Raw genomic sequence first — 24,160 nt, 5'->3', positions numbered from 1 at the left:
TTTGTGGCATTCCACTTGGTGAGCCTCTAACAGCGTGGCTCGATGGAATTGTTATGCCAGTCTTCCCAAAAGCTTCCAAAATCCAATTTTTATTTGGCTCTGATTCTAAATCAGCTTTTAGTTACATCTTGCTGGACGTTTAAGCTAATTTTATCATGTTCTTTAGAGCGAGTCTTCCTGACCTATGGATTAGGGGACATATGCCCTTTCTGCCAGTCCCAAACACTGCTAAGCAAACTTGCTTTCTTTTGAGCACTTTGGTCTGCAAAACTAAGAGGGTTCGGGACTCATCAAGCGAGGTTGTTCCTGTACTATTTATAATTTTTATTTACAAAGGCTACACTTTCAGTTTTTATTGTATCTGATCTTACAACAACCAAATGAGGGAGATTGTTATTCCCATTTTAGAGATGTGGAGCTAAGGCCAAGAGATGAGGCACCCATAAAATAAGACCAGGGCTGAATTTGGAGCCAAGTCCAACTCCTGCCTGTTCCCTTCATCACACATGATCAATGTATTTCTGTGGGTGGGAATGTATTTTGTGCTTCTGTCACCAGCAAAAATATGAAGGAACTCCAGAATAAGTGACAAGAGACTTAATGAAGAATTGGCCAGTTTTCACTTACTTATTGCTTTCTTATCACTGTGAAAGTGTTAGGCTGGTGGGTCATCCCTGTCAATCATAGAAACTTACAATAGCAACACACACACACACACAACGTGGTAGCAGGCCAGTTTGCTTCAAGCTTCTACTCTACTTTTCAAAAATGATCATTCATGTGTCAACAGCCAGGGGGCCTTTTGATGCTCAGGATCAGATGGGACGGTACAACCAGTGCTGCTCGCTTAAATTCAGCTAGATCTGCTCCTGGCATATAAGAGGCATCTCTGCGAGCTGGACTCATGCCAGTACATGTAAACCCTGCATTTGGAAGCCCAGAGAAAAGCAGCATTTTAACGTGGAAGAAATTATTTCTCCTCGCCCTCTACCCAGCCCAAATTGAGGCTCTGGACCACATTGTCCTTTCCATGTGCTGCTCTTGCAACAGACAGATCATTCTCATGAAATAGATTGCTGACCGAGGGGAAAGGCCCGAACAATTGTTCCCAACAAACACGCCTGTGGTACGCAGCCAAAGACAATGAGAAATGTCCCAGAAGCTCTCGGGACAGAGCACAGATAATGAGCCCCCCTCCAAATCCTGCTTCGCTCTGCAGATCTCGACCCGCCGGCTGCAGCAGCAGCAGCAGCAGCAGAGGGGCACGTAGGGAAGAGGCTGCTCATTTAGTGCAGGCAGTCCGAGGTGCAGCATGCCCTTCACAAGACGCAGGGCTTCCTTTCTGGGGCAGCAGCCCTCTACGTCGGCAGCGGAGAGCGCGGGCACCGCCAGCCGTAGGGTTAGCATCGGTGGGGCAGGCAGCCTGTCCAGGCCGTCGGGGGTTTATGTGGGAATTGTGCCAACAGGAGGTGTCAGCAGCCTGGGCACCCGGGTGTCCCGCAGAGCTCTGGGTATAAGCAGCGTCTTCTTACAAGGCCTCCGTAGCTCTTGCTCTACTGTCCCATTGCCCCAGGGGCTGGAAAGAGGACGGGGCCTCTCTTACGACAGCCTGAATGGGTGCCTGGTGGACTACATTGAAAAGGTGAGAGCTTTAGAGCAGGTCAACCAGGAGCTCGAAGACCGCATCCGTGTTTACCTGAACAAGAAATCTTCCAGCGCCAACAACTGGGGAGCCCTGAGAGAGAGCTGGGAGACCATCTACCACCAAGTGAGTATGAAAACTGGCAAGAAAGACAAAGACGAACGAATCGTTAACCAGAACAAAGAGTTTCTGATGCCAATGATAAGAACGCAGCCTCGTGCTAGGGTAGAGCTACCCTGCCTGGCACATTTTAATTTTTATCTTCATAGTAATTAACATCATTTCACTGTGTGTTTGTGTGTGTGGGGGGGGAATGCATTATGTATGGGACTTGCCCTGAGGAGGTTCACGCACAAGAGGGGAAGAATGGAAAGCTCTCTCTCCCCTCTTTGGCGTAGTCAGCCAATTCTCTTCAGAGCAGTCGTTACATTTAGGAGCAAAACTACGAAAGAAACGCTGCCAAAACAGCGAGTTTATCCTCTTGGTGTTATCTCATTGCCAACTTGATGCTGTTTGTAATGAGGAAATACCATCTGAGTGGTATTTGCTGCTTTCATTCGTCATATTTTCCAAAAGCAAGGTCTAATTTTATTTATTTTTATTTTCTTCCACCCCTTACGCAACGTTTAGCATGGAGGGGAACTTTTCAGTCAAGGTCTTTGCAAATAAAAAAAAGACTTTTTTTCACCTAAAATTTGTGGACATTTTTACCCATTTTATAAAACTGCCTTAAAAAAAAAACTCCCAACACATATGAAATTAAAGCATGATCATACATACTGCAAGAGGCAAAAGGGCAAAATAAATAAAAAATTATGACCCTAAAACACTAGGAAGGCACGCCTATATCGAATCATCATTGCTGCAGCACTATGGTCACCTTGTAGATCTTGTGGAACTACTGAAGTCCTGAATGCCTCTACTCCAATGGCTTTCAACCAGTGTGCCATGGCATCCTGAGGTACCTTGAATGATAGGGATGCCATGGGCAACACTGGCCTCTGCCCCTCTTTCCTTCCCTCCCTTCCTCTGATGCCCTCTTACATCTCTGCCTCCCAAAGGCTTGCACAGCTGTTTGTTGCAGCAGCCCTGGCTACAAGCTCCCCAGGCGATTGGTGCCTCTGGGGCTGGCCTGGGGGTGCTTCCCAGGCCCCTGTGGGGCAATGTGAGGAGGCATCTCTCTTCAGGGGGCAGCTCAGAGACCAGGGGTAGCCACTGAGGTTGCCCAGAGGACTCCCAAGGAGAGGGGAGAGATGAGATGAGTCTGAGGGAACACTCCACAAAAGAGGGTGTTCAAAAAGGAGTGAGGGGCTGCCAGCTCTGCAGGCAAGGGGTGACACAACTGGCCTCCTGAGCCCCACAGGGGTGCCGCAGAAAGAAGGCAGTTGGTCAAGGGAGCTGTGGACTCAAAAAGGTTGAAAACTTCTGCTCTACTCTAATACAATTTCTTGGGAATGTTTTGGTGAACAGGCTAAGGGGTCAGAGAAACAGACCTTTTAGGGCCCATGGACACATTTGGAATGCTCAAATTGTGATGTGGGCACCACACCCTCCGGTCACTTCTTTCCACTCCACCCCCACGAGACAGAAATAGGAAAGTCCTCAGTTATTCTGGATTAATTCAGCTGGGACTAAGAGCAGCACTTTCCATGCAAGCAGTAAAATATTTGAATCATAACTCTGCACTTAGCCTATACACGCTAAACTAACCCAAGAATAAATCCAATTGAACTTGCTTCTAAATAGACTTCCATAGCATCTCACAGTCAGGTGCATTTCCTAGATAATTTGATGTCAGTTATGTGTAAATTATGTTAAACCATTGTACACTCATCTTCTCAACACAGTTCTGTTCACATATAAAATGTTAATGTTCATTATTATTGCTATTATTTTAAAAGGCTTCAGTCCTATAAGCAATCCTGTAAACTGCCCTGGTATGTGCGGGTATAGGGCAGTATATAAATTAAATTAATAATAATACTACGGGGAAGGAGGTAAGAGTGCCTTGTACTGTAAATGGGCTGCATAGATATCACAAATGGGTTATTACTGGCAATGCTTTTTAAAACTTACTTGATTTTCCACAGAAAGGGGTAAATTTAGATTCAATTGGAAGGCAGGGTGGGGGTGGGGAATAAGGGCTGGCATTTTGTTGCCAACGATGTTGTGCATTCTGAATGCAAAAGGAATACCCATGCCACAAAAGGAGGGTGACTGATGAAGAGGAAGTGGCTGTTACTGCATCCCCCTGAACCTCAGACAGACTGAGGTTGGTGAGGGAGTGCCCGATTCACCCTAATGGACTAGTCTCTGCTGTGCACCACTGTGCCCCAATGCAGAGTTATAGCAACATTACTGGCCCAGAGAGGTGGGTGCCTGTTGCGTCTCTGCCTGAGTCATTGCTCTGGGTCCACCGCCTTCCAATATGCCCGGACAGAAATGAAGTTCTGTAAAATCCTCAGAGGTTGGGATGCTGTCTTTACATATTCTGAAAAGATTCTGGTCTTTACATATTCTGAAAAGATTCTGGTCTTTACATATTCTGAAAAGATTCTGAGTGAAGCCTCTCTGCTTCCAGAAGTTGTGGGATGGAGTGAGGAAGAAACTGTTCTAGAGGCACACATTACCAGTCAAGTAAGGCTGATTTACAAGCCTTATTGCAGCATATGCTGCACTCAAAGGGACTCGAGGTATAAATAAGTGCATGAACACTCCTAACAACATTGCACAGCAGTCAAGTTCAACTAAAAAGAGCAGCTATTCAAACAAAGCTAACAAAATCACAGAACAAACTGTTTCAACAATCAGTACAACCATACTAAATTCCTGACAAATATTTTATTAGTACAAACAGCAAATACTAATGAAGTATTAAATAGCAAGCCACAATTTGTTGATTTTAAGCTAGTCAAAATCACCATCAGAACTCAGTGTAAATAGTAGCTATCACAAATAAATTAAAGTGCCAATGGAACAGGCACATGAAAAGAGGGAGGCATAACAGTCAGGCTGTATGTATTTTATTTTCTAATAAAGCGATTCAACAAACCAGTTAAGTTTGGTGGCTTTCTTCTTGCAGGGACAAGGGGGGGGGGGCTTTCTTCTTTAAAGGGTATTCTGTAAAATGAACCTGTAGCCCTCCAGATGTTGCAACTCCCATCAGCAAATAGGGAAGCTTTTTAATGTTTAATGGTTTATTATGTTTTTATATAAGGGACACGGGTGGCGCTGTAGGTTAAACCACAGAGCCTAGGGTTTGCCGATCAGAATGTCAGCGGTTCGAATCCCCGTGATGGGGTGAGCTCCCGTTGCTCGGTCCCTGCTCCTGCCAACCTAGCAGTTCGAAAGCACGTCAAAGTGCAAGTAGATAAATAGATCTGGCGGAAAGGTAAACGGCATTTCCGTGAGCTGCTCTGGTTCACAGAAGCGGCTTAGTCATGCTGGTCACGTGACCCGGAAGCTGTATGCCGGCTCCCTTGGCCAGCAAAGCGAGATGAGCACCGCAACCCCAGAGTCATCCGTGACTAGACCTAACGGTCAGGGGTCCCTTTACCTTTATGTTTTTATATATGTTGCAAGCTGCCTAGAGTGGCTGGGGCAGCCCAGTCATATGGGTGGGGTACACATAATATCATCATCATTATTAATGACCATTGGCCATCCTGGCTGGGGCTGCTGGAACATCATCTGCAGGGTCACAGGTTCCCCATCACTCTCTTAGGTTAACAGGCAGAATTTGCACCAGGTTTTACAGGCAGAACAGACAGAAACCACTAGGCTTTGTCCCCTGACCCAGGCCACATGCACACCATACATTTAAAGTGCAATACCACTTTAAGCAGACATTGGTTGCCCCAAAGAATCCTGGGAGCTGCAGTTGGTTAAGGGAGCAGAGACCCCCTATTCACCTTCTCAAATCTCCAAAGTCCCCTGTGAAGAGGGATGGTTAAACCACTCTAGGAATTGTAGCTCGGGGAGGAGAACATGGGCTGCCTAACAACCTCCAGCACCCTCGACAAACTCTTAATGACATCTCCCAGAATTCTTTGGGGGAAGCCATGATTAAGGCAGCATCATAGTGCTTTAAATGTATGGTGTGGATGTGTCTCCAAGCAACCTCCTAAGTCCATGCAGACAAAGGAAATTGGCAATCTTAGCTGTGCAGAAGGCCAAATCTACATGCAGGAAACAGCATGAATCCTGTGAGCGAGTGGTTTGCAGTTGCTGAAAACCTGTAGGGCTATTCCACCATAGTTAGATGCTGTGGGAAGCTGCTACAAATCTTGTGTGTGTGTGTGTGCGCGCGCACACACACACACACGAGAGAGAGAGAGAGAGAGAGAGAGAGAATTGGCCCGTAAGATTTGAATTCTGGTTACATTATTAAACAGTCCAAAGAGAGCTTTTTGATAAAAAAAATATTCCCCAGAGTCAGCAGGACAGCTGTGTACAGTCAGTGCAGCAAATTAAAAGATGGCACTTCTCTCTGAACCCAAGAACAAGGTGTTACAAATTGCAGCCTTCCTTCTAGTTTAGAAGAAAGTGAGCTGAGAAAAATAATTAACGAAAATCTCCATCTAATTCCAGTCCCCCCTCCCAAGAGAGGTTTACTGCTGAAGCAGTTAGTATTACACGAGGGAAATGTAAGTGTTATTTTTGTTAGCCGTAAAGTGTGAAAATGCATATTTTTAATTCCCTTTTTAAAAATCCTGACATAGTTTACTGCAGTCATATTTCCAAACCCTGGGGATCCCAGGTGGGAAGACTGGATTTAAAATAAGGCTGCAGGATTTGATAGATGAAAATGTTTTAAAGGACACAAAGTGTTTGGGCCGCAGGATTAAATTTTTTTTAACTACTGTTTTTGATGCAAACACTTATAAATATTGCATATGGCAAGTACCACATTGTCAGGGCAATGCTAAAAGGAAGGGGAAAGGATAATACGAGGCGGAGGAACCACCAAATTCAAAATCCTGCCTGCTCTAGATCCAGTCAGGCTGAAAGAACAGTGGTGGCTGGAGAAAACAACTACACTAGCTCCAGGCTGGTGCAATTTCCCCCACTATTATGGGGACTTGGGGGGGGGGCCTTTGGATATTGCAGAATCATAGAAGCATAGAATTGTGGAGTTAGAGGAATTCCAGATAGATGCTTCTCAAGGGTCCCTTCTTTTTTGTATTACTGCTGTTGGAGCACTAACAGCAGAGCAGAACAAACTTTTTTAATGCAATTTTGCCTAATAGACTCCATTTTACAAAACAATGCCTGCTAATATAATGTATAATTCCATGTTATTGTCACTATTATTTCACTATTATTATTTCACTATTATGTGTATTTTTAGGCACACTTCACACTAGTATATGTCTTTTTGTACACATTACTTGGCTGGAGAACTGCACTGAAAAATTCAGAGAAAATTTTGCGGGATGGTTGTTTCAGTTTGCATATTGTTTCTGAAACTGAGAATTAGGTAGGTTCGCCTTTAAATACAAATAATCAAAATTCTTACCCATACCTATCAATAGTAAAAAGTAATAATTCCTACACCATGCCATTCCACTGCCCTCCCCAAATGTTATCTCTCCAACTAGTACCATGTTAGAGGAAGAAAAACTGCAACACACTGGCCATCTGCCCTTTATACTCTCAAGATGGTACCCACTGCATTCCTATATGCAAATTTATTCACAGCATATTGTAATAAATATATTATACCCTCCCTTTAAGCATTTGCCACGTACAAGTAGAAACAATGCCAGGAAATACCGGTAATCATCAACATATTTCAGTTCACAAGCTTATCATTCTAGTCAAAGGCCATGACAAACTTGTATTAAGCAATAGTATTAATAAAATTGTACAGAACATACATCCATAATATAATAATCCATAAAATAAAAACTTTGCCAAGTTTCTAAGCATTAAAACAGTTTCCCTTGTGAATCTAGAATCCAATTTGCCAACAACCAGGATATAAGAGAGAGAGAAGTTACCAAAGACACCAACAAACTCAAATCCAGCTTGATTTCAGATTAAACCTCCAAATCACCACAACAATTTATAGGAATTTTATCCAGCTCCAGCTTGTTTTAAGTTACTCCTTCTGGCAACTGTGTCATGCAGCAAGACACTTTCCCCCAATAGCTCACCATAATCCAATATTTTTTTTTCCTACACTGCCACAGCTCTTTCACAAGACTCCCATGAAGCCATTGGTTAACGCATATCAACCAACAAGAAATCTACTGGGTATTAACACCAAGGTGTCCAGAGCTGATGAAATTCAGTCTGGTCCAATGAAGGATTGTATTTGTTATTTATATTTGACTGCTTCAACTGTTCTAGGTCGGCGATGCAGTCATGGAAAATGCCCGGCTTATGTTACAGACAGAAAATATTCAAGCCTGTGCCGAAGATGTTAAGGACAGGTAATCTCTCGTAGGTCAATTTTCTCTTCCTCTACTGATATGAGAGAGAAGAGGGGGAAAGATTCGGACTGGGAATAATAGTAGAGGGGTTAATCCTAATGAAAGGAATCAATTCATAGGCCATCTATCAGTGGGACAGAGCTTTTGACTGTGGTACATTAGTAATATTATCATAATCATCATTACTTGCTCTCCACCAGCCGTTACAACAATTTAAGATTAAGTACTAAGAACAGTGAAAACTGATTACAGTCACAGGAATAGGATAGTCCCTTAAAACACACATCTCAGATGACAAAGGCCAGGGTAGAGAGATATGTCCTCGGCATTTGCCGAAAGCTATACACTCAAACCTCGGTTCCCAAATGCCTCCGTTATCGTACATTTCAGCTCCCAAATGCCGAAAACCCAGAAGTAAATGCTTTTCAAACGTTTTTCCGGAACTCGAACGTCTGATGCAGCTTCCGCTTGAGTGCAAGAAGCTCTTGCAACCAATCAGAAGCCGTGCCTCGGTTGTCAAACGTTTCAGAAGTCGAACGGTCTTCCGGAACGGATTACGTTCCACAACCGAGGTTTGACTGTATAGCGAATGAACCAGATATGCCTCTGTAAGGAGGGAGTTTCACAACTTGGTGTTTGCGTCAGAGGATTTGCCCTCTTCCCAGGCTGCCACCCCCCAGACACCCATCACCACTGGATATGCCAGGTGGGGAGGGTGGGAGTTGGAGTCTAGTAACATCTGAAAGGTGACAGGTTTCCTATCCCTGTAACAAACACATCTGCCAGAAGACTGAGCTCTGGGCTGCAGTGTCCCAACGTCCTGTCCATTTCTTCTGCAGGTATGAAAATGAGCAACCGTTCCGAAAGGCAGTGGAAGATGAAATTAATTCTCTCTATAAAGTGATTGATGATGCTAATTTGACCAAGGTGGATCTGGAGAGCCAGATCGAAAACATGAAAGAAGAATTAACTTTACTGTCAAAGAATCATGAAGAGGTAAGTTGGAGCTGAGAACAGCACATGGCTAGAACATATCTTTTTAGGCGACTCACTGGCATCTATCCAAACAAAGGCTAACTTCTGCCAAAAATAGTGTTTATTGTTGAACTTTGCGATTAATGTCACAGTGCAGGGCTCTTAATTGGTGGTTTTTGTATTTGTTTTTTGCATAAGCTTAACTTAATGCCTTTATCTCAAAACAATAAGCAGGCTCTGACATACTTTGCTATTTTTACTTCTGTGTGACACAGTGCCATTTAAACATACGTGAAAGTCCACATTCATATAACCTTATAGCCAAACATCTGGGGGAAAACAACTTCGGCTACATTCAGGTTATGAAGCCTCTGCTCTCCCCAAGGGGTTAAAGCTTTTTGTGCACTGATAAGCTTAACTTTTACATGCTGCCTTGGAAACACCTTGATCGTGGGGTGCTCTCTCTACAGAAATGTAGGTTTTTATGTATGCAAGGTTGTCTCTTGTTCATAAAACCATAGGGGCTAAAAAGAGCCCTGTAAATTTCCCTACAAAAGTTATTAGCCTGAACTTTATTTTTTTACTACTATTCCAGGGGGCTAGTACCCTGTGTTTCTGTATGGGTACACTTCTCCATGACCAGCATGGAAACCCAGACTACTAGCTTCTAGTTTAAACAAAAAAATTTAAAAAGCCTTCTACCAAGCAGACTGGAAACAGAAGGAATGGATCCTGCAAAGAATTCTTTATCTACTATTCATACCAGCTGAAATATCTAAAGAACTCTGCATAATGCAAGAAGGCTGTGATTTCCAGCCTGTCCTGCATTCATCGAAATTACATAATTTCAGTGGAAGAAAAATGTCAAGAATGCAAAAAATAACGTACTTTTTATATAAAAATTGTGGACTGAAAAAATATGGCAATGAATACCGCTGGTGTTTATTTGTGTGATTTCCATTCCTTACCTCCAACAAACATGCAAATTGTGGCAATTTCCATTCCTGCTTCCATTTCTGATATTCTCCAACAACCCTATAGGTCATCTTTCACAACAAAACCCTCCCAAGGCAAATCACAAAATTTGGTAAAACATGAATACAATATATAAAACACACCCCAACACAATGCAGCAGCCATGCCAGACTCCCTCAATTTAGTAGGCCATTACAAAGGATACAAAAAAAGCCAGTGGCAATGGCATGCTAAGGCTGCAATCCTATATGCAACTACCCGGAAGTATGTCCCAATGAACTGAATGTTGCTTACTTCTGATAATATATGAACAGTAATGCACTGCACTGCACTTTAGAATCTGGGGCTATGGCAGAGCACCTAGGTTACTATTTCATCATCAACACAGTCATCAAGGTTGATGGAATTAAGATGGCCCCGTGAAATGACCCAGATACACTAAAAAAACCAAAAACCACAGACTTCCCATGAGAAACACTTTCTACATCAACTAGCCATGTCTATCACAGGCTAGGAGGAAAATAATTTCATTTCCAGCAATTCTAAACAAAGTTCCTCCTGAAAACTGAGCTCTCTCTGTCACCAAACAGCTTTTGCTCTAGAAATAGTTATTTGCGAACAGTAACACCATCAGTAATTCCAATCAGAATACAAGCGTTTTGTGGGGGGGAAACAGATCTGACCCAGGGGGAGAGCGCCCCCAGCAAAGTTTAAAACAATCACAGAGTTAAGCAGTAGTACAGTGTGGGGAATATAGGCTGCTAGAGCCTTTTATATATCGCATTTACTTTGCAAACAGCACTTGATCCTCTCTCACTACCCTATGACAATGAACAGACCATACACTTTAAAAGCTTTACTTACAAAATCCAAGGTCTGATTCATGCACTATTTCATGCAGCAGCAAGGAGAACACAAATGGAATACTCTTGGGTACAAAATACAGTTTCAAGCATGCTCAGACACATCCTTCCTCATCAGTTACATGGCACGAAAAGAGTGAGGAAAGGAAGAGAAAAAGTTTAACTTCCCCATCACTTCTGAGTTCCTAATTGAGTTCTATGATCTTAACCCCTTCATGCATTAACTAGCCATATGCTTACTATTTATGTTTGACTGCAATTTCCCACATACAGTCAAACCTCAGTTGTCAAGCGTAATCCATTCCGGAAGACTGTTCGACTTCTGAAACATTCGACAATCGAGGCGCAGCTTCTGATTGGTTGCAAGAGCTTCTTGCACTCAAGCGGAAGCCGTGTCAGATGTTCGGGTTCCAAAAAATGTTTGAAAACCAGAGCATTTACTTCCGGGTTTTCAGCGTTCGGGAACCAAAATGTACAATAACGGAGGTGTTCAGGAACCAAGGTTTGACTGTACTGCATTTACATTTGAGTGACTATTTGTAGAAAACAAACAACGAGAAATCAAGTAATGCTGCAGTAGCCATGAATGATGTCTCCCTAGTTGCATCAATGGAAATTGTTCCTTTTGCTAGAATCTCAATGGGTGCTGCCCATTTATTTATGTGGGTGGTTTTCAGGATGTCAAGATGCTTTACAAGCAGCTTGCTGTCTCACCACTGGAAGAACTAGATACTCCCATTGGAACAGGCCTGGATGACATACTGGAAAAAATCCGGATTCATTGGGAGAAAGATATTGAAAGGAACCGAACTGAGACTGGTGCCCTGCTCCACACCAAGGTAAGAACAAAACAAGGTAAGAGTAACTAAGACTGCAATCTTATATACATTTGTCTGGGAGTAAGTCCCATTTATCTCAATGGGCTTTGTGTTTCAGTAGACATGTATAGGCTTGCAATGTAAAATGATTAGGGAGATGGAACACCTCTCCAGAAAGCCAGGCTTACCAAGCATGGACTGCCCATTCATTATGTGTGTGGGAAGCTTAAAAATAATACTGCCCAAATTACTCCATGAAATAACGCTCCCCTCCATTTTCTCCAATCAGCACTGTCAACCAAGAGTAATATTTATATACTAGTATATGCTGTAAACGGAGGAGAAAGTGATGGATTTAAAATCCCAGCAGCTATGTTTGTGTAACGCAGGCATCCCCAAACTCGGCCCCTCCAGATGTTTTGGGACTACAATTCCCATCATCCCTGACCACTGGTCCTGTTAACTAGGGATGGTGGAAACTGTAGTCCCAAAACACTTGGAGGGCCGAGTTTAGGGATGCCTGGTATAACAGAACAGCAAATAAGAATCTGCATTTTTTTCCCGTTCGTCACTGTTAAATGTTGTCAGCAAGCCACAGAAACAGCACCATCTGTACGGACACAAGAGGAGGAACTGGTTGAATCCCTGAGGGTAGAGTTTCATGAAACAGCTTGCAAAATCCAAAGCCTGCAAGCAGAGACTGAATCACTGAGAACTCTGGTGAGTCAGAAATGAGAAATGGTATCTGTTTATAGGTGCAAGGCTTTTGCTTCCAGGATGAACAGATTCCTATTTTTATATGGGTTTGACACCTTATGCTATAAGAGAATCAGTGCAATCCTTCTGTATGATTTCTCAGAAGTAAGCCACTGATTTCAATGGAAATTATTCCCCAGTAAATGTGCATAGGATTGCAGCTGACATTTTCAAATGTGTTCAACAAACCATTGTTCATCCATTATAATTGCAACCACACGCTTCTTGTGGACATCAAGGCTAGAAAACTCCACTTTTCAAAACAGTTTCTATAGCTATAAAACTTAGGGTACAAGCTGGAAAGCTAACTTATAACTGTTTACCAGCGATTCCAGTAGGAGCATTAAGCAAGTGTTTAAATTTCTTCCACTGAAATCAGTAATGCCCCTTTGGTTCTTTTCAGGATTGTGGCCCAGTTTGCATGCAATGACAAACACAATGGCCAAAGACATAGAGCGAGTGTGCGGGTACTCAAAGCAAAAACTGTGGCTGCTTCATTCCTCCACTAGGCCTGCTTCTGCCACACCACTTGAAGCAAAGCCACAGTGTGGCTTAGTGTTACATTTAGAGACAATGCTTTTCTTCTTAGATTCACAAAATGTTTAGGGGTATGCGTAAGAAAAAAGAACTACATTTAGACATCTCAGTACATTTCCGAGCACAATTCAAAGTGTTGGTGCTGACCTAAACAGCCACAGCCCAGTATACCTGAAGGAGCATCTCCACCCCCATCATTCAGCCCGGACACGGAGGTCCAGCTCCGAGGGTCTTCTGGCAGTTCCCTCACTGCAAGAAGTGAAGCTACAGGGAACCAAGTAGAGGGCCGTCTCAGTAGTGGAAAGCCCTGCCATCAGGAAATAAACAACTATCTGACTTTTAGAAGACATCTGAAGGCAGCCCTGTTTAGGAAAGTTTTTAATGTTTGATGTTTTATCACATTATTATTATTATTATTATTATTATTATTATTATTATCATTATTATTATTAATTACATGTGATTGTCTTGCTCACAATGAACCATGAGCTGAACCAATTTGTACTCAGTTTACTGCTTGTGGCTTGTTTGGGGAAAACCCACAAGCCTGGGTTCACACAAAATGCTAAGCCAAACCATGGCTTACCTTTGGGTAGCATAGCAATAGTAGACCAGAAGAATACCTGTCTGGATACCTGCATGCTTACTTGTTCTCCCTAAGCTACAATTTGGCTTAGTGTTGCATGCAAACAAGGCCTCTGTCAGAATGGTTGCATTCTGCGGAGCCTCTATAGCATGGATTCAAGTATTTGTACACATGCTCCTCATTGCCAACAGCTCCTCTCAATGTTCCAGACACCACTTGTTAACCTCTCTCAAGTTTCCAAAATTACTGGCCAACTAATGTGTGGAGCTATTGTCAAGAAAGAAAGATGACAAGGTACAGGTGTCCCACTCCACATGCCAAGGTTACAAACTTCAGCATTCTCACCTATGAAAACCTACACCGGACACCCCCAGCTTATAACCACCAAATGCAGCCCTCCACTGTCTTATCATATGAGACCACACTACATGGCTGCTGAGTTTACCCTGGTAGAGCACAAGTTGGGCAAGCCAAAAATATGTATTAGCATATATATATATATATATATATATATATATATATATATATATATGCAGGTTTTGGTGTCTTCGGGTGTCTTCCCGTGTAAGAGTCGGGGTGTCTGTGCGACGTTTCGACGAGGTCTCACTCGTCATCTTCAGGCTGGTGCTTTCGGCTTCTTGTTACTGGAACAGAGCAGAGTCTGGTGTTTGAGTTCCTATAAATACTGTTGAGGGGTGTGGTGTATAGCCTCCAACGTTCTGGGCAGAGAGGAAGTTCCTAGATTAGTGTGCCTTTTCTTCTTTTGTTCCTTAATTACTTGAGGGATATCTTGGGTGATTTCATGAGTGATATTCTGAATACCACTGGGTGGGTCATTAAGTGTAGATTAGTTGCTAAAGCTTTCGTGTCTTGACCTCTTGAGCTTGTGAAGAGTTTTTCTGAGAAGATGGCTCAAACACCAGACTCTGCTCTGTTCCAGTAACAAGAAGCCGAAAGCACCAGCCTGAAGATGACGAGTGAGACCTCGTCGAAACGTCGCACAGACACCCCGACTCTTACACGGGAAGACACCCGAAGACACCAAAACCTGCATTCCTGTACCCGTGAAAATCTACGAAAGCAAATATATATATATATATATATATGCAGGTTTTGGTGTCTTCGGGTGTCTTCCCGTGTAAGAGTCGGGGTGTCTGTGCGACGTTTCGACGAGGTCTCACTCGTCATCTTCAGGCTGGTGCTTTCGGCTTCTTGTTACTGGAACAGAGCAGAATCAAGAAGCCAAAAGCACCAGCCTGAAGATGACGAGTGAGACCTCGTCGAAACGTCGCACAGACACCCCGACTCTTACACGGGAAGACACCCGAAGACACCAAAACCTGCATTCCTGTACCCGTGAAAATCTACGAAAGCAAATATATATATATATATATATATATATATATATATATATATATATATATATATATATGCAGGTTTTGGTGTCTTCGGGTGTCTTCCCGTGTAAGAGTCGGGGTGTCTGTGCGACGTTTCGACGAGGTCTCACTCGTCATCTTCAGGCTGGTGCTTTCGGCTTCTTGTTACTGGAACAGAGCAGAATCTGGTGTTTGAGTTCCTATAAATAAATATATAAAGAAATGTTGCAGGCAGGGCCGGATTGAGGTTTGATGAGACCCTAAGCTGCTGAAGGTAATGGGGCCCTTGATATGTCCTTTGTCAACAACAAATTGTCGCTGTTTTTTGTGTTGAATTGTTGTAAACAAAAATTGCCCCTTTCCCTTATGGGGTATCTGAGAGCCCATACAGAGTCCTTACATAGGTTCCCTATTGGTGGGAGAAGATAACAGAGGCCAACCAGAGAATATTGAGAAGCAAAGCAGCTAGTAAGCTTGATCTTTAGTGATCTGTTATCTTCTCCCACCAATAGGGAACCTATGTAAGGACTCTGTATGGGCTCTCAGATACCCCATAAGGGAAAGGGGCAATTTTTGTTTACAACAATTCAACACAAAAAACAGCGACAATTTGTTGTTGACAAAGGACATATCAAGGGCCCCATTACCTTCAGCAGCTTAGGGTCTCATCAAACCTCAATCCGGCCCTGCCTGCAACATTTCTTTATATATTTATTTATAGGAACTCAAACACCAGATTCTGCTCTGTTCCAGTAACAAGAAGCCGAAAGCACCAGCCTGAAGATGACGAGTGAGACCTCGTCGAAACGTCGCACAGACACCCCGACTCTTACACGGGAAGACACCCGAAGACACCAAAACCTGCATTCCTGTACCCGTGAAAATCTACGAAAGCATATATATATATATATATATATAATTACATTACAACAGGATTTTGTTGTCCTTGCAGAAGAGAGGTTTGGAGAACTCCCTCTATGATTCCAAGCACTGGCATGACATAGAGCTTCAGAATTTAGGTTCTGTCATCACCAAGCTGGAAGCAGAAGTAGGAGAAATCCGAGCGGAGACTGAGCAGCAGCAGAGGGATCGCGAAACTCTGCTGTCCATTAAAACACAGCTGGAGAAAGATATCACTGCGTACCACTGCCTTCTAGACAAAGAAGAGAGCAGGTATTTCTTTGTATGGTGAATTGTGTCTTGCCTGCATAATCGCTTCTCTGTGCCCAGAGGAGAATTAATGAGAGTGGACACAAAAGGATAAATCAAGCAGGATCTAGCAAATATTAGCATTGCTACATTATAATATTACATTGCCAACAACTTCATTCTGTTGTGCAACTGATGCCTCAGTTACAGATTTGGAAATACGGCTACTAGTTGACTGAACTCATATATATACTCCATTCCTAAGTCATATGTGAACAATTCCTCTTTACGAGGTATGGCCAGACCAGATTCTCCACTCACTCACCACCTTCCTCAGAAACAGCAGGCACAATCCAGTCATTCCAGTACTGCCTCTCTTCAGATTTAAATTTTAGGCCTCTGAAGGAAGGGGTGGGGTGCAATAGGCTCAAGTCTTGATGGCAAAGTTCTCCCCAACTGGCAGCAGTGAAGCTCAAACAGTACCATTGCCTGTTGCTTGGCTCAGGCGGCCAGTCAAAACCACATCATTGCTTAAAGTTTCCTAGAGCTGCACCATTTTCACAACAGGCGACACACTTGCCAAAAAGAATGGGCCTCTTTGATTTTGGCTGCCCCTTGTGGTCTCTGCAAAGAGTGCTGCAAGTGGACCTGAAACAAAAGCTGCAGCTTAAAATGCTCCTGTCCAGAGTTCCAGCCAGTCAGCCATGTACTTTCCAGGATATATGGTACGCTATTTAATCAAAGTATCTCAGCTCACATTAATGTATTAAATGTTCATTAAAATATCAAAATATAAATAAAATCAACATGCTATTCCCCTCTCCCCCACCCCAGTTTTCTACACTCCTGTCTCAAACAGTCCGCATTCCATAACCATTAAATATGATTACAGTAGTCCTCACTGTGCTATTTTGAGAAGTGGGTTCCTCCGGATTTTTTCTTATACTTTTGGGGCATTTTTGCAAGCATTGGGGTTCCCCAAAGCTTTCTTTAAAAAAAAAAAAAAGTTTAATACTTTACACTGATTTACATTAAGATCATATGATATACAATTTACATCGGAATCTATCTTGGCAACTTCCCATCCTTACATATGTGATGGCTTAATTTTTTCCCTCTTGAGTATAGACTGCAGACCCTCCAAGTGTCCCTATCTTCCAGATTTAGAGAAGCTTTTCCAGTTTCTGATTTGACCCCAGAATGTCCCGCTTTTCCTTAGGACGTCCCTATTTTCATTGGAGAAATATTGGCAGGTATGGAGTTATCCACCCCCTGAGACACCTGAAGGCAACAGTTTTTTACATTTTTTTAAATGAAGGAAGTTTTTTTTAATGTTTAATGTTTCCTTATGTTTATATATAAGGTGGAAGACGCCCAAAGTAGCTGGGGCAACCCAGTAAGATATGTGGGGCATAAATAGTAAAATTATAATTATGGAAAGGGATGTCCCTATTTTCATCAGAGTAATGTTTGAGGGTATGAGACTGTACCCTTTTAGCTACATATGGGTGCACGCTCAGATGTTTGCTATTAGTTTATAGGAACACTGCAAGACTAAACAAGCAGCAGAGCTCAGGGATATAGGTCCTGCCCTGGTCCCAATCTTCAGAAGATCATAGATACAAAATAGTGGGTGGAGGTATAACGCAGTTTGTTTGCATGTATTATGCATGAGTGAAGTTTTACCCCTCAATGAAAGCCACGGTAAGTCAAAGAGCAAGATTTGCATATACTGCAACCTTGGGATGCTGCCACTAGTTAAGACTGACAATGCTGCATCAGAAAAACCTATAACTCTTCTGAAGAACTGGCATCGCTTCAGATTTTCTAGCTTTAAAAAATTAACAGTACATGGCACCAAGTATTCTCTTCTTTGCAGAAAGGAAGCATCAGTCCCAGTTCAGCAAAGTAAATGAGATATATATTATTTATCAAAACAAACATCTATTTGTGTTAATTCTTAGTCTCTTGATTTACTAGCACATTCCATTTTTAAAAGCTAGCCCATTCTAATTCAACACAAAATACAGGACTTAGATTTTCATCTTTAGTGGGAATTCATAACAACTGAAGCCTTGATTGAAAGCATTGATTCATTACTAGATTAGTGTCTGCTGTGGGTCCCAAACTACCAACAAAAAGTGGTTGAATAAAGCACACAAAACGGCATGAACAGACAAAACATACAAAACAATGTATGAGGATTTGGCTGCAGAGCAAAAATGACTTTTAACATATAGTTCAGGATACTGTTTCAAACACAAACCAAGAACAACAAAGTTTTCCCTGTTAAAAATAATAATTATGTCTTCCATGGGAAACATTACGCAGAACAGCTAGCTTTTGGTTTACCATAAATGGAATTCTCATCTGTAATACGCCAGAAAAAGCTGCCCTTTTCACTGGAAAATTTGATTTCCAAACAAGTGTATTTCTTTTCTGACAACTGACTCATGAAGCTGGTCTGAATTTTTCCTATCAGTCTTGGAAGTCTTGGTTGGATTTAACATCCACTCTCTTCATTAGGAAGAACATATTTTCGCCCCCACAAAAAAAATCTGAATCCACTATTTTGATAAAAACACAAAGGACAACTTGGATTAGAATAGTCATCCCAGACCTTGAAGCCCACATATTCACTGAATATGTGCATCTATTTAATCATGCATGTGATAACCTTTCTACTTGCAACCACAAAGCTGACTTATACAAAGTGTGTGTGTTTGTGTGCGTCATTTTGTTGCTCATCTTGCCAAAACTGCGTCAAATCAATTTGTACTGTTACGGGTCTGCTTATCTTTGGAGAAATAATGATTTTGTTTTTAAGTCATTTAGTTGTGTACGACTCATTGTGGCCCCATGGACCAGAGCACGCCAGGAACTCCTGTCTTCCACTGCCTCCCGCAATTTGGTCAAATAATGGTCAAATAATGATAGTGTTGTTTTTGTTTAACTTTTCAGCTGATTTTCAAATTTGTTGTCTTCAGAAGACAATGATTGTTGCTCAAAGCACAGGATGATCTCACTGGCAAAAGTGTCCATGGAAACGATGAAAGCCAACGCAGCCTACTCCAACTTGATTCGTCAACTTCAGTAGGCCACAGCTTGACCGACTGCACTAGGCATCCCCACGTATGATTGCTTCGCTTACAGGTTTCAAAACTTCCTATATGATTATAGAATAAAATATCAGTTCAACTTGATGGCTCTTTTTTAATATAAAAAACTGCTGGAAAAAAACTAGACTGATCCTGCATTCTTGTCAACACTCATTTGAGAATATATCTCACAGATCTCAGTTTGACTTTTTTTTTTTTTAAAGCAAAGGCACAAAAGATCAGGCCACAAGAGTAATACTTTCTAAAGTCCCGTTTTACCGGAGGAGACTTGCAAATTGTATTCTGGACACTCCTGAAGTTCCTTAGAAGGTTATCTGGAGTTCCATTTGTCCACCATAACTGACCGCATTCTGCAATGCATGGCTGCAAAAGAGCATTGAGTGTTTACTAGGCTACACTCTCAGTTCATATGGAGCAATGGTGAGGGAGGGGGCCTATAAGTCTAGCCAGTCCCCTGATTTAACTGAGAGTGTGTTCTAGAACATGAACCTACCCAAACTATATGAGATATGACTGGATCTCAGATATATTTGTTAAATTATAGAACAAGGCTGAAGAACCTGTGGTCATCCGTAAGATGGACTCCAATTTGCACCAGTCCCAGCCAATATGGCACAGGACTTGGAGTAGTTTATCCCCTTACCTGCCCATGTGCCCATTTCCTGATCTAAATTCTCCCTTCTTCAAGTTGTTGTTATCCCACTGAGGAAACACACAGCTACAGTATAGACCTATCTGCTTTCACTACTGAAGCAAATAGCAACTGGGGGAGTGGAAGAGAAAGAGATTTCGATTGAGAAAACAGTACAGAGAAAAGCTTTGTATGTTTGCGGGGGGTGGGGGGGAGCAGCAACATACCTTAATCCTTCCCCCCCCCCCCAGTGACATGCCTCTGATCCACTTCAACTCCCCTGATGTAATCGTTATTTGGAAGTTTAAAAAAGACACCTGGAGATCTGATCCCAGGTTTCCCACATCTCACCTATTTTGACCTTTAGAAAGGGTTTCTTGGAGCTATGAAATCTCAAAATATTGTCTAGATTCAGAGAGGCCCATCATCACCAACAAACATGTGTTTATTTCTATGCTACTTTCCCACAAAATTGTGCTTAATGTGGCTCACAACATACAAACAGTAAGTACAGCATAACTACTAAAAATATATATAATAACAGATACAGTGGCTTGGATCCCAGACATTATTTTAGAACACTGTAAACAGACACACACTGCCCTAGTACTGTCTCACTACACCAGCTTTCCCCAACTTGGTGCCCTCCAGCTGTTTTGAACTACAACTCCCATCATTCCTGGTGAGAGTTATAGTCCAAAACAACTTCAGGGCACCAGGTTGGGGAGGGCTGCACTATACTACTAAATGGGAATGGGAATACTTTTTGTCTGATCATTGGAAACATTTTGAGTCTAACCAAGTTTGATTTGAACACATCAATCTAAAAGAGAAAACTGATAGAATTAAATAATATAAGCAGGTTTGTAACAGACAAGAGTATTGTCAACAGCACTAGATGGAAGCTCAGTCACCTTGATCCTACAATACATTCTAAGCCACACCACTAATCCTCTCAAATTTGGTGTTTGTCACACAACTCACACTGAGTTGCCCAGTACCAGTAATACTTCTCAGCTGCTTCCCATCTGTCCATCTCTCATCATGGTGTACAAAGCTCCTGCGCAGACATTCACAACCACACCACAGTTTACAATGATGCCTTAATTTTAAATTAATTTGGATCTCTGAGGAACGTGCACACAATAGGTCCACTCTGCGGATGTGTGGGATTTGTTCCTTTAGTTTATCTAAATTCAGGCCAGGTAAACCAATGTGTAGAGAAAGCAACAGTTCTATACCCAAACAATTAATGCTTTGACGCCAATACCCTGACAGTAGGTCTTTCACTTTACTGAAAGTCTGTAAGTGTTTTCACAAAAAGGAGAGCATAAATAGTAGAGGCAAGCTATATAGTTGTGAAGATATGTTAATATGGCCGAAGGAGGGAGGGCAGGATACTGGATGAAAATCGTTTAAACCATACTATAATTTTCCTGGAATTCTCTGAAGAGCCCTTAGCCCTCGCTTTAGCCTAACACCCCAGGGTCACTAGCAAAACTAGACACTAAAAAGCATGGAAAGTTGTGATCCATTCTAAAGACTTCAAAATCCACAGTTGGAAAATACCTTAACTATTACCAACCAAAATGTCACAAAATTATAAGCAAGCTTTCTAGTTCTTCAGAAATCTACTTCGAGCTGGATGCTAAGCAGCACACCCAAAAAGTGGGAGAAAAGTTTTCTTGATATTGACACCACAAGGCTGTACAGTATTTAGTCAGTTTTAAGGCTTGGAAGATGGAGAATGCAGACTTACCCTACACCCTACACAGCACAATCCTACATGTCTAGTCAGCAGTAAGACCTGCTGAGTTCAATGTTGTGGCCTTAACACAGGTATATATACATTCCTCCAAACTACTCTGCAGACCTGCTTTGACTATAATGCCCCAAAGTAATTTCACAAAAGGCATGAGCTTATGGGCCCAATTAAAGAATGTCTTTCTCATGAACCTTATTAGCTTTCCTTGTTGCTTTTAAGCAGTAAGGTCTCCACAAAAAGCACTGTCTTCAAATGCATTTCTAAACAAACTAGCAAATAGGAGCCAAATCCATACTATAAAAGAAATCACAATCTGTTGCACATAAAGTTGGTGCAGAAAAGGCTAAAAAACAACAACACCCAATCAAACATGACTTAAGAGATTTCAAAAAAGTTGATTTTAGAAAAAACATTAGTTAGAAAAATGCTTAAAGAAATTGCAGCCTATCAAAGTCCCTGCTAGTGCTACTTACTGTATCTTACAACCTTATCTTATGGATTAGTTTTAATTGCTAAAGCCACATTTGTTACTGAACAAGCTGGGCAGAGGCATTCTCTGAATCCTAAGGGAACAGCGGTGTAGAATTTTGCTAACTGACCAATAGTATCAGGCAGTGCTATTTTTCCTAGAAAAAGAGGTGCCATAACTCACCATGAACTCCTCCTTTGTTCTCTTATAATGGCAATGGTGCCCACTTGAGAGGTGCTGGAACTGAGTCGTTGAGCTCGGCTGGGGGGAAAAAAGCCCTGGTATCAGGACAGCAGCTTACAAAATTTGCCTATTTAGACTACAATCATATGCACATTACCTAGCAGAAGCCACACCAAACACAGGTGAATCCATTTTGCGTAAATCTACTTTTTGCAGCTAAGCTTGTTGCTTTTTGTTTATGACTTGCCTTTTGTGGCCCTGCTTTGTCCTTGTGTTGCTTACATAACAGACCAAAAAGTACAAGGATTAACGGTAAATTTACTTGCAAATATCAAAGATTACTGTGTTAATTGCAAGTAAATTTATTCATGGTTGGCCCTCACCTGCCACTTTAGATAGCATATTACACATCTGCTCACAGGAGCTTTACTCAACTTAGGTGCTGGGACTGGTAATGGGTTCACTGTTTGTCCAGGGCTTTTCCTTTACCTAGATAAAAATCTATACTTCAGGAAACACTTCAAGGACACACTTAAATTGGAACTGAGACTAAACAAGTCTACATTTAATTAACCAACAGGCTTTTTGCGGCTATTGAGTCCTTCACACAATAGTGTCTGGCTTGCCAGAAGTACTTAGGAAAAGGATCTAGGAGTCTAAGTAGACCACAAGTTTAATGTGAGTCAACAGTGTGATGCAGTAGTAAAAATAGCTAATGCTATTGCAGGCTACATCAACAATGTATGGTGTGAAGTCATAGTACCTTGGTCAGACAACACCTGGAGTACTGTGTCCTGTTCTTGGCGCTATAATTTAAGGATCTAGGGTGTGTGCAGAGGGTGACCAAGATGATCAAGGGTCTGGAAATCAAGCCTTATGAGGAATGGTTGAGGAAGTTGGGTACATTCAGCCTGGTAAAGTGGAGACTGAAAGGAGATATGATAGCCATCTTCAGATATCTAATATTATCTGGTCCAACTCCTTGCAATGCATCCATGACCAATGGCCATTCAACCACTATTAAAAAACCTTCAGTGGAGTTGGACCAGATGGGCCTTGGGGCCCCTTCCAACTCTACAATTCTCCAATCTTATGACAACTCATTCCATCAGGCCTCCTCACCTTCAACTGTCACCTGGGTGGAGGCATTCCATCACCCTGTCTCAGCGCAAGAGAGGAAGCTGGTTCATTGCATCCACTTTGCTGGAGGCCCAGCTCCCCTTGGCACCTTCTGCCTGTTAACTATGCCAGCTGGTCAGCATAGGAACAACTGTCTCTAGAAATTGGTGCTTAAACTTTTGAGATTTATTTTCCCCTGTCCTCTTGGGCGTTGTATTCCTTTTTCATTATAAGACTGTAAGGGAGCGTATTTAATTTCTCATAAGTCGCTGCGGGGGTCTTTTTGGCTGAGGAGCAGGATATAAACACCCTAAAGAAGCCAACCCCGCAGGTGCGGTTTTTCTCCCTCACGAGAGGCAAGGGGCGCAGCTGCACCGGTTGCGTTTCTGCCTGTCGTGCGCAGCTGCCGAATCCCGTCAGAAGGGGAGGGCGGCAGCATCTCGAGGGCTCAACGCGCCCCCCTCAGAAGGAAGGCGAGTAAAAAAAAAAGCGCGCGTAGAACCAAGGCCCGCTATCTCTGCGCTGAGGGAGAGCAGAAAGATCAAAGCCTGGCCCGTAACGAACATCTGCCCGCGCTGTACTGCCTCGTCACTCCCGGAGCGCCCAAAGGCGTCGACTTCGCGCAAGCGCACTCCCTCTGCCTTCTCTCTCCTCCCACATTCCGGGCCGCCGGGCCAATCACAGACGGGGCTGCTGACGCTTCTGCCGCACCCAAAGTTCGTCACCGAGGCCTCCTTTGCCTCTCATTGGCTCCCGGGCC

The 24,160-nt window shown here is 42.6% G+C and overlaps 1 protein-coding gene and 1 long non-coding RNA gene across 6 annotated transcripts in view; one reads left to right on the top strand and one right to left on the bottom strand.

Moving 5' to 3' along the window:
* Positions 1–24,149, bottom strand: part of LOC309515368 — a 33,716-nt gene extending 9,567 nt beyond the window's left edge. The window contains exons 1-3 of one of the 5 annotated variants that reach the window (XR_014212426.1): positions 23,404–24,038; positions 22,282–22,359; positions 1,697–1,781 (exon numbers count right to left, since the gene is read on the bottom strand). This is a non-coding gene — a long non-coding RNA (uncharacterized lncRNA). Of the gene's footprint in view, positions 1–1,696; positions 1,782–22,277; positions 22,418–23,044 lie in introns of all 5 variants that reach the window. The other 4 variants (XR_014212422.1, XR_014212423.1, XR_014212424.1 and 1 more) reach the window with 4 other exon arrangements.
* BFSP2 (beaded filament structural protein 2) lies at positions 232–19,312 on the top strand. Its single transcript, XM_082193058.1, has 7 exons — positions 232–1,768; positions 7,997–8,079; positions 8,919–9,075; positions 11,570–11,731; positions 12,299–12,430; positions 15,918–16,138; positions 19,076–19,312. The coding sequence occupies exons 1-7, from the start codon at positions 1,313–1,315 to the stop codon at positions 19,077–19,079; spliced, it is 1,215 nt and encodes a 404-aa protein (XP_082049184.1). The 5' UTR covers positions 232–1,312; the 3' UTR covers positions 19,080–19,312.
* Positions 24,150–24,160: the final 11 nt, after the last annotated feature.

This window comes from Podarcis vaucheri (assembly GCF_965113315.1).
Source record: "Podarcis vaucheri genome assembly, chromosome: 12".
Lineage (NCBI taxonomy): Eukaryota > Metazoa > Chordata > Lepidosauria > Squamata > Lacertidae > Podarcis > Podarcis vaucheri.
Note: the sequence above shows the minus strand (reverse complement) of the source record. Positions and strands in the feature narration are given on the sequence as shown.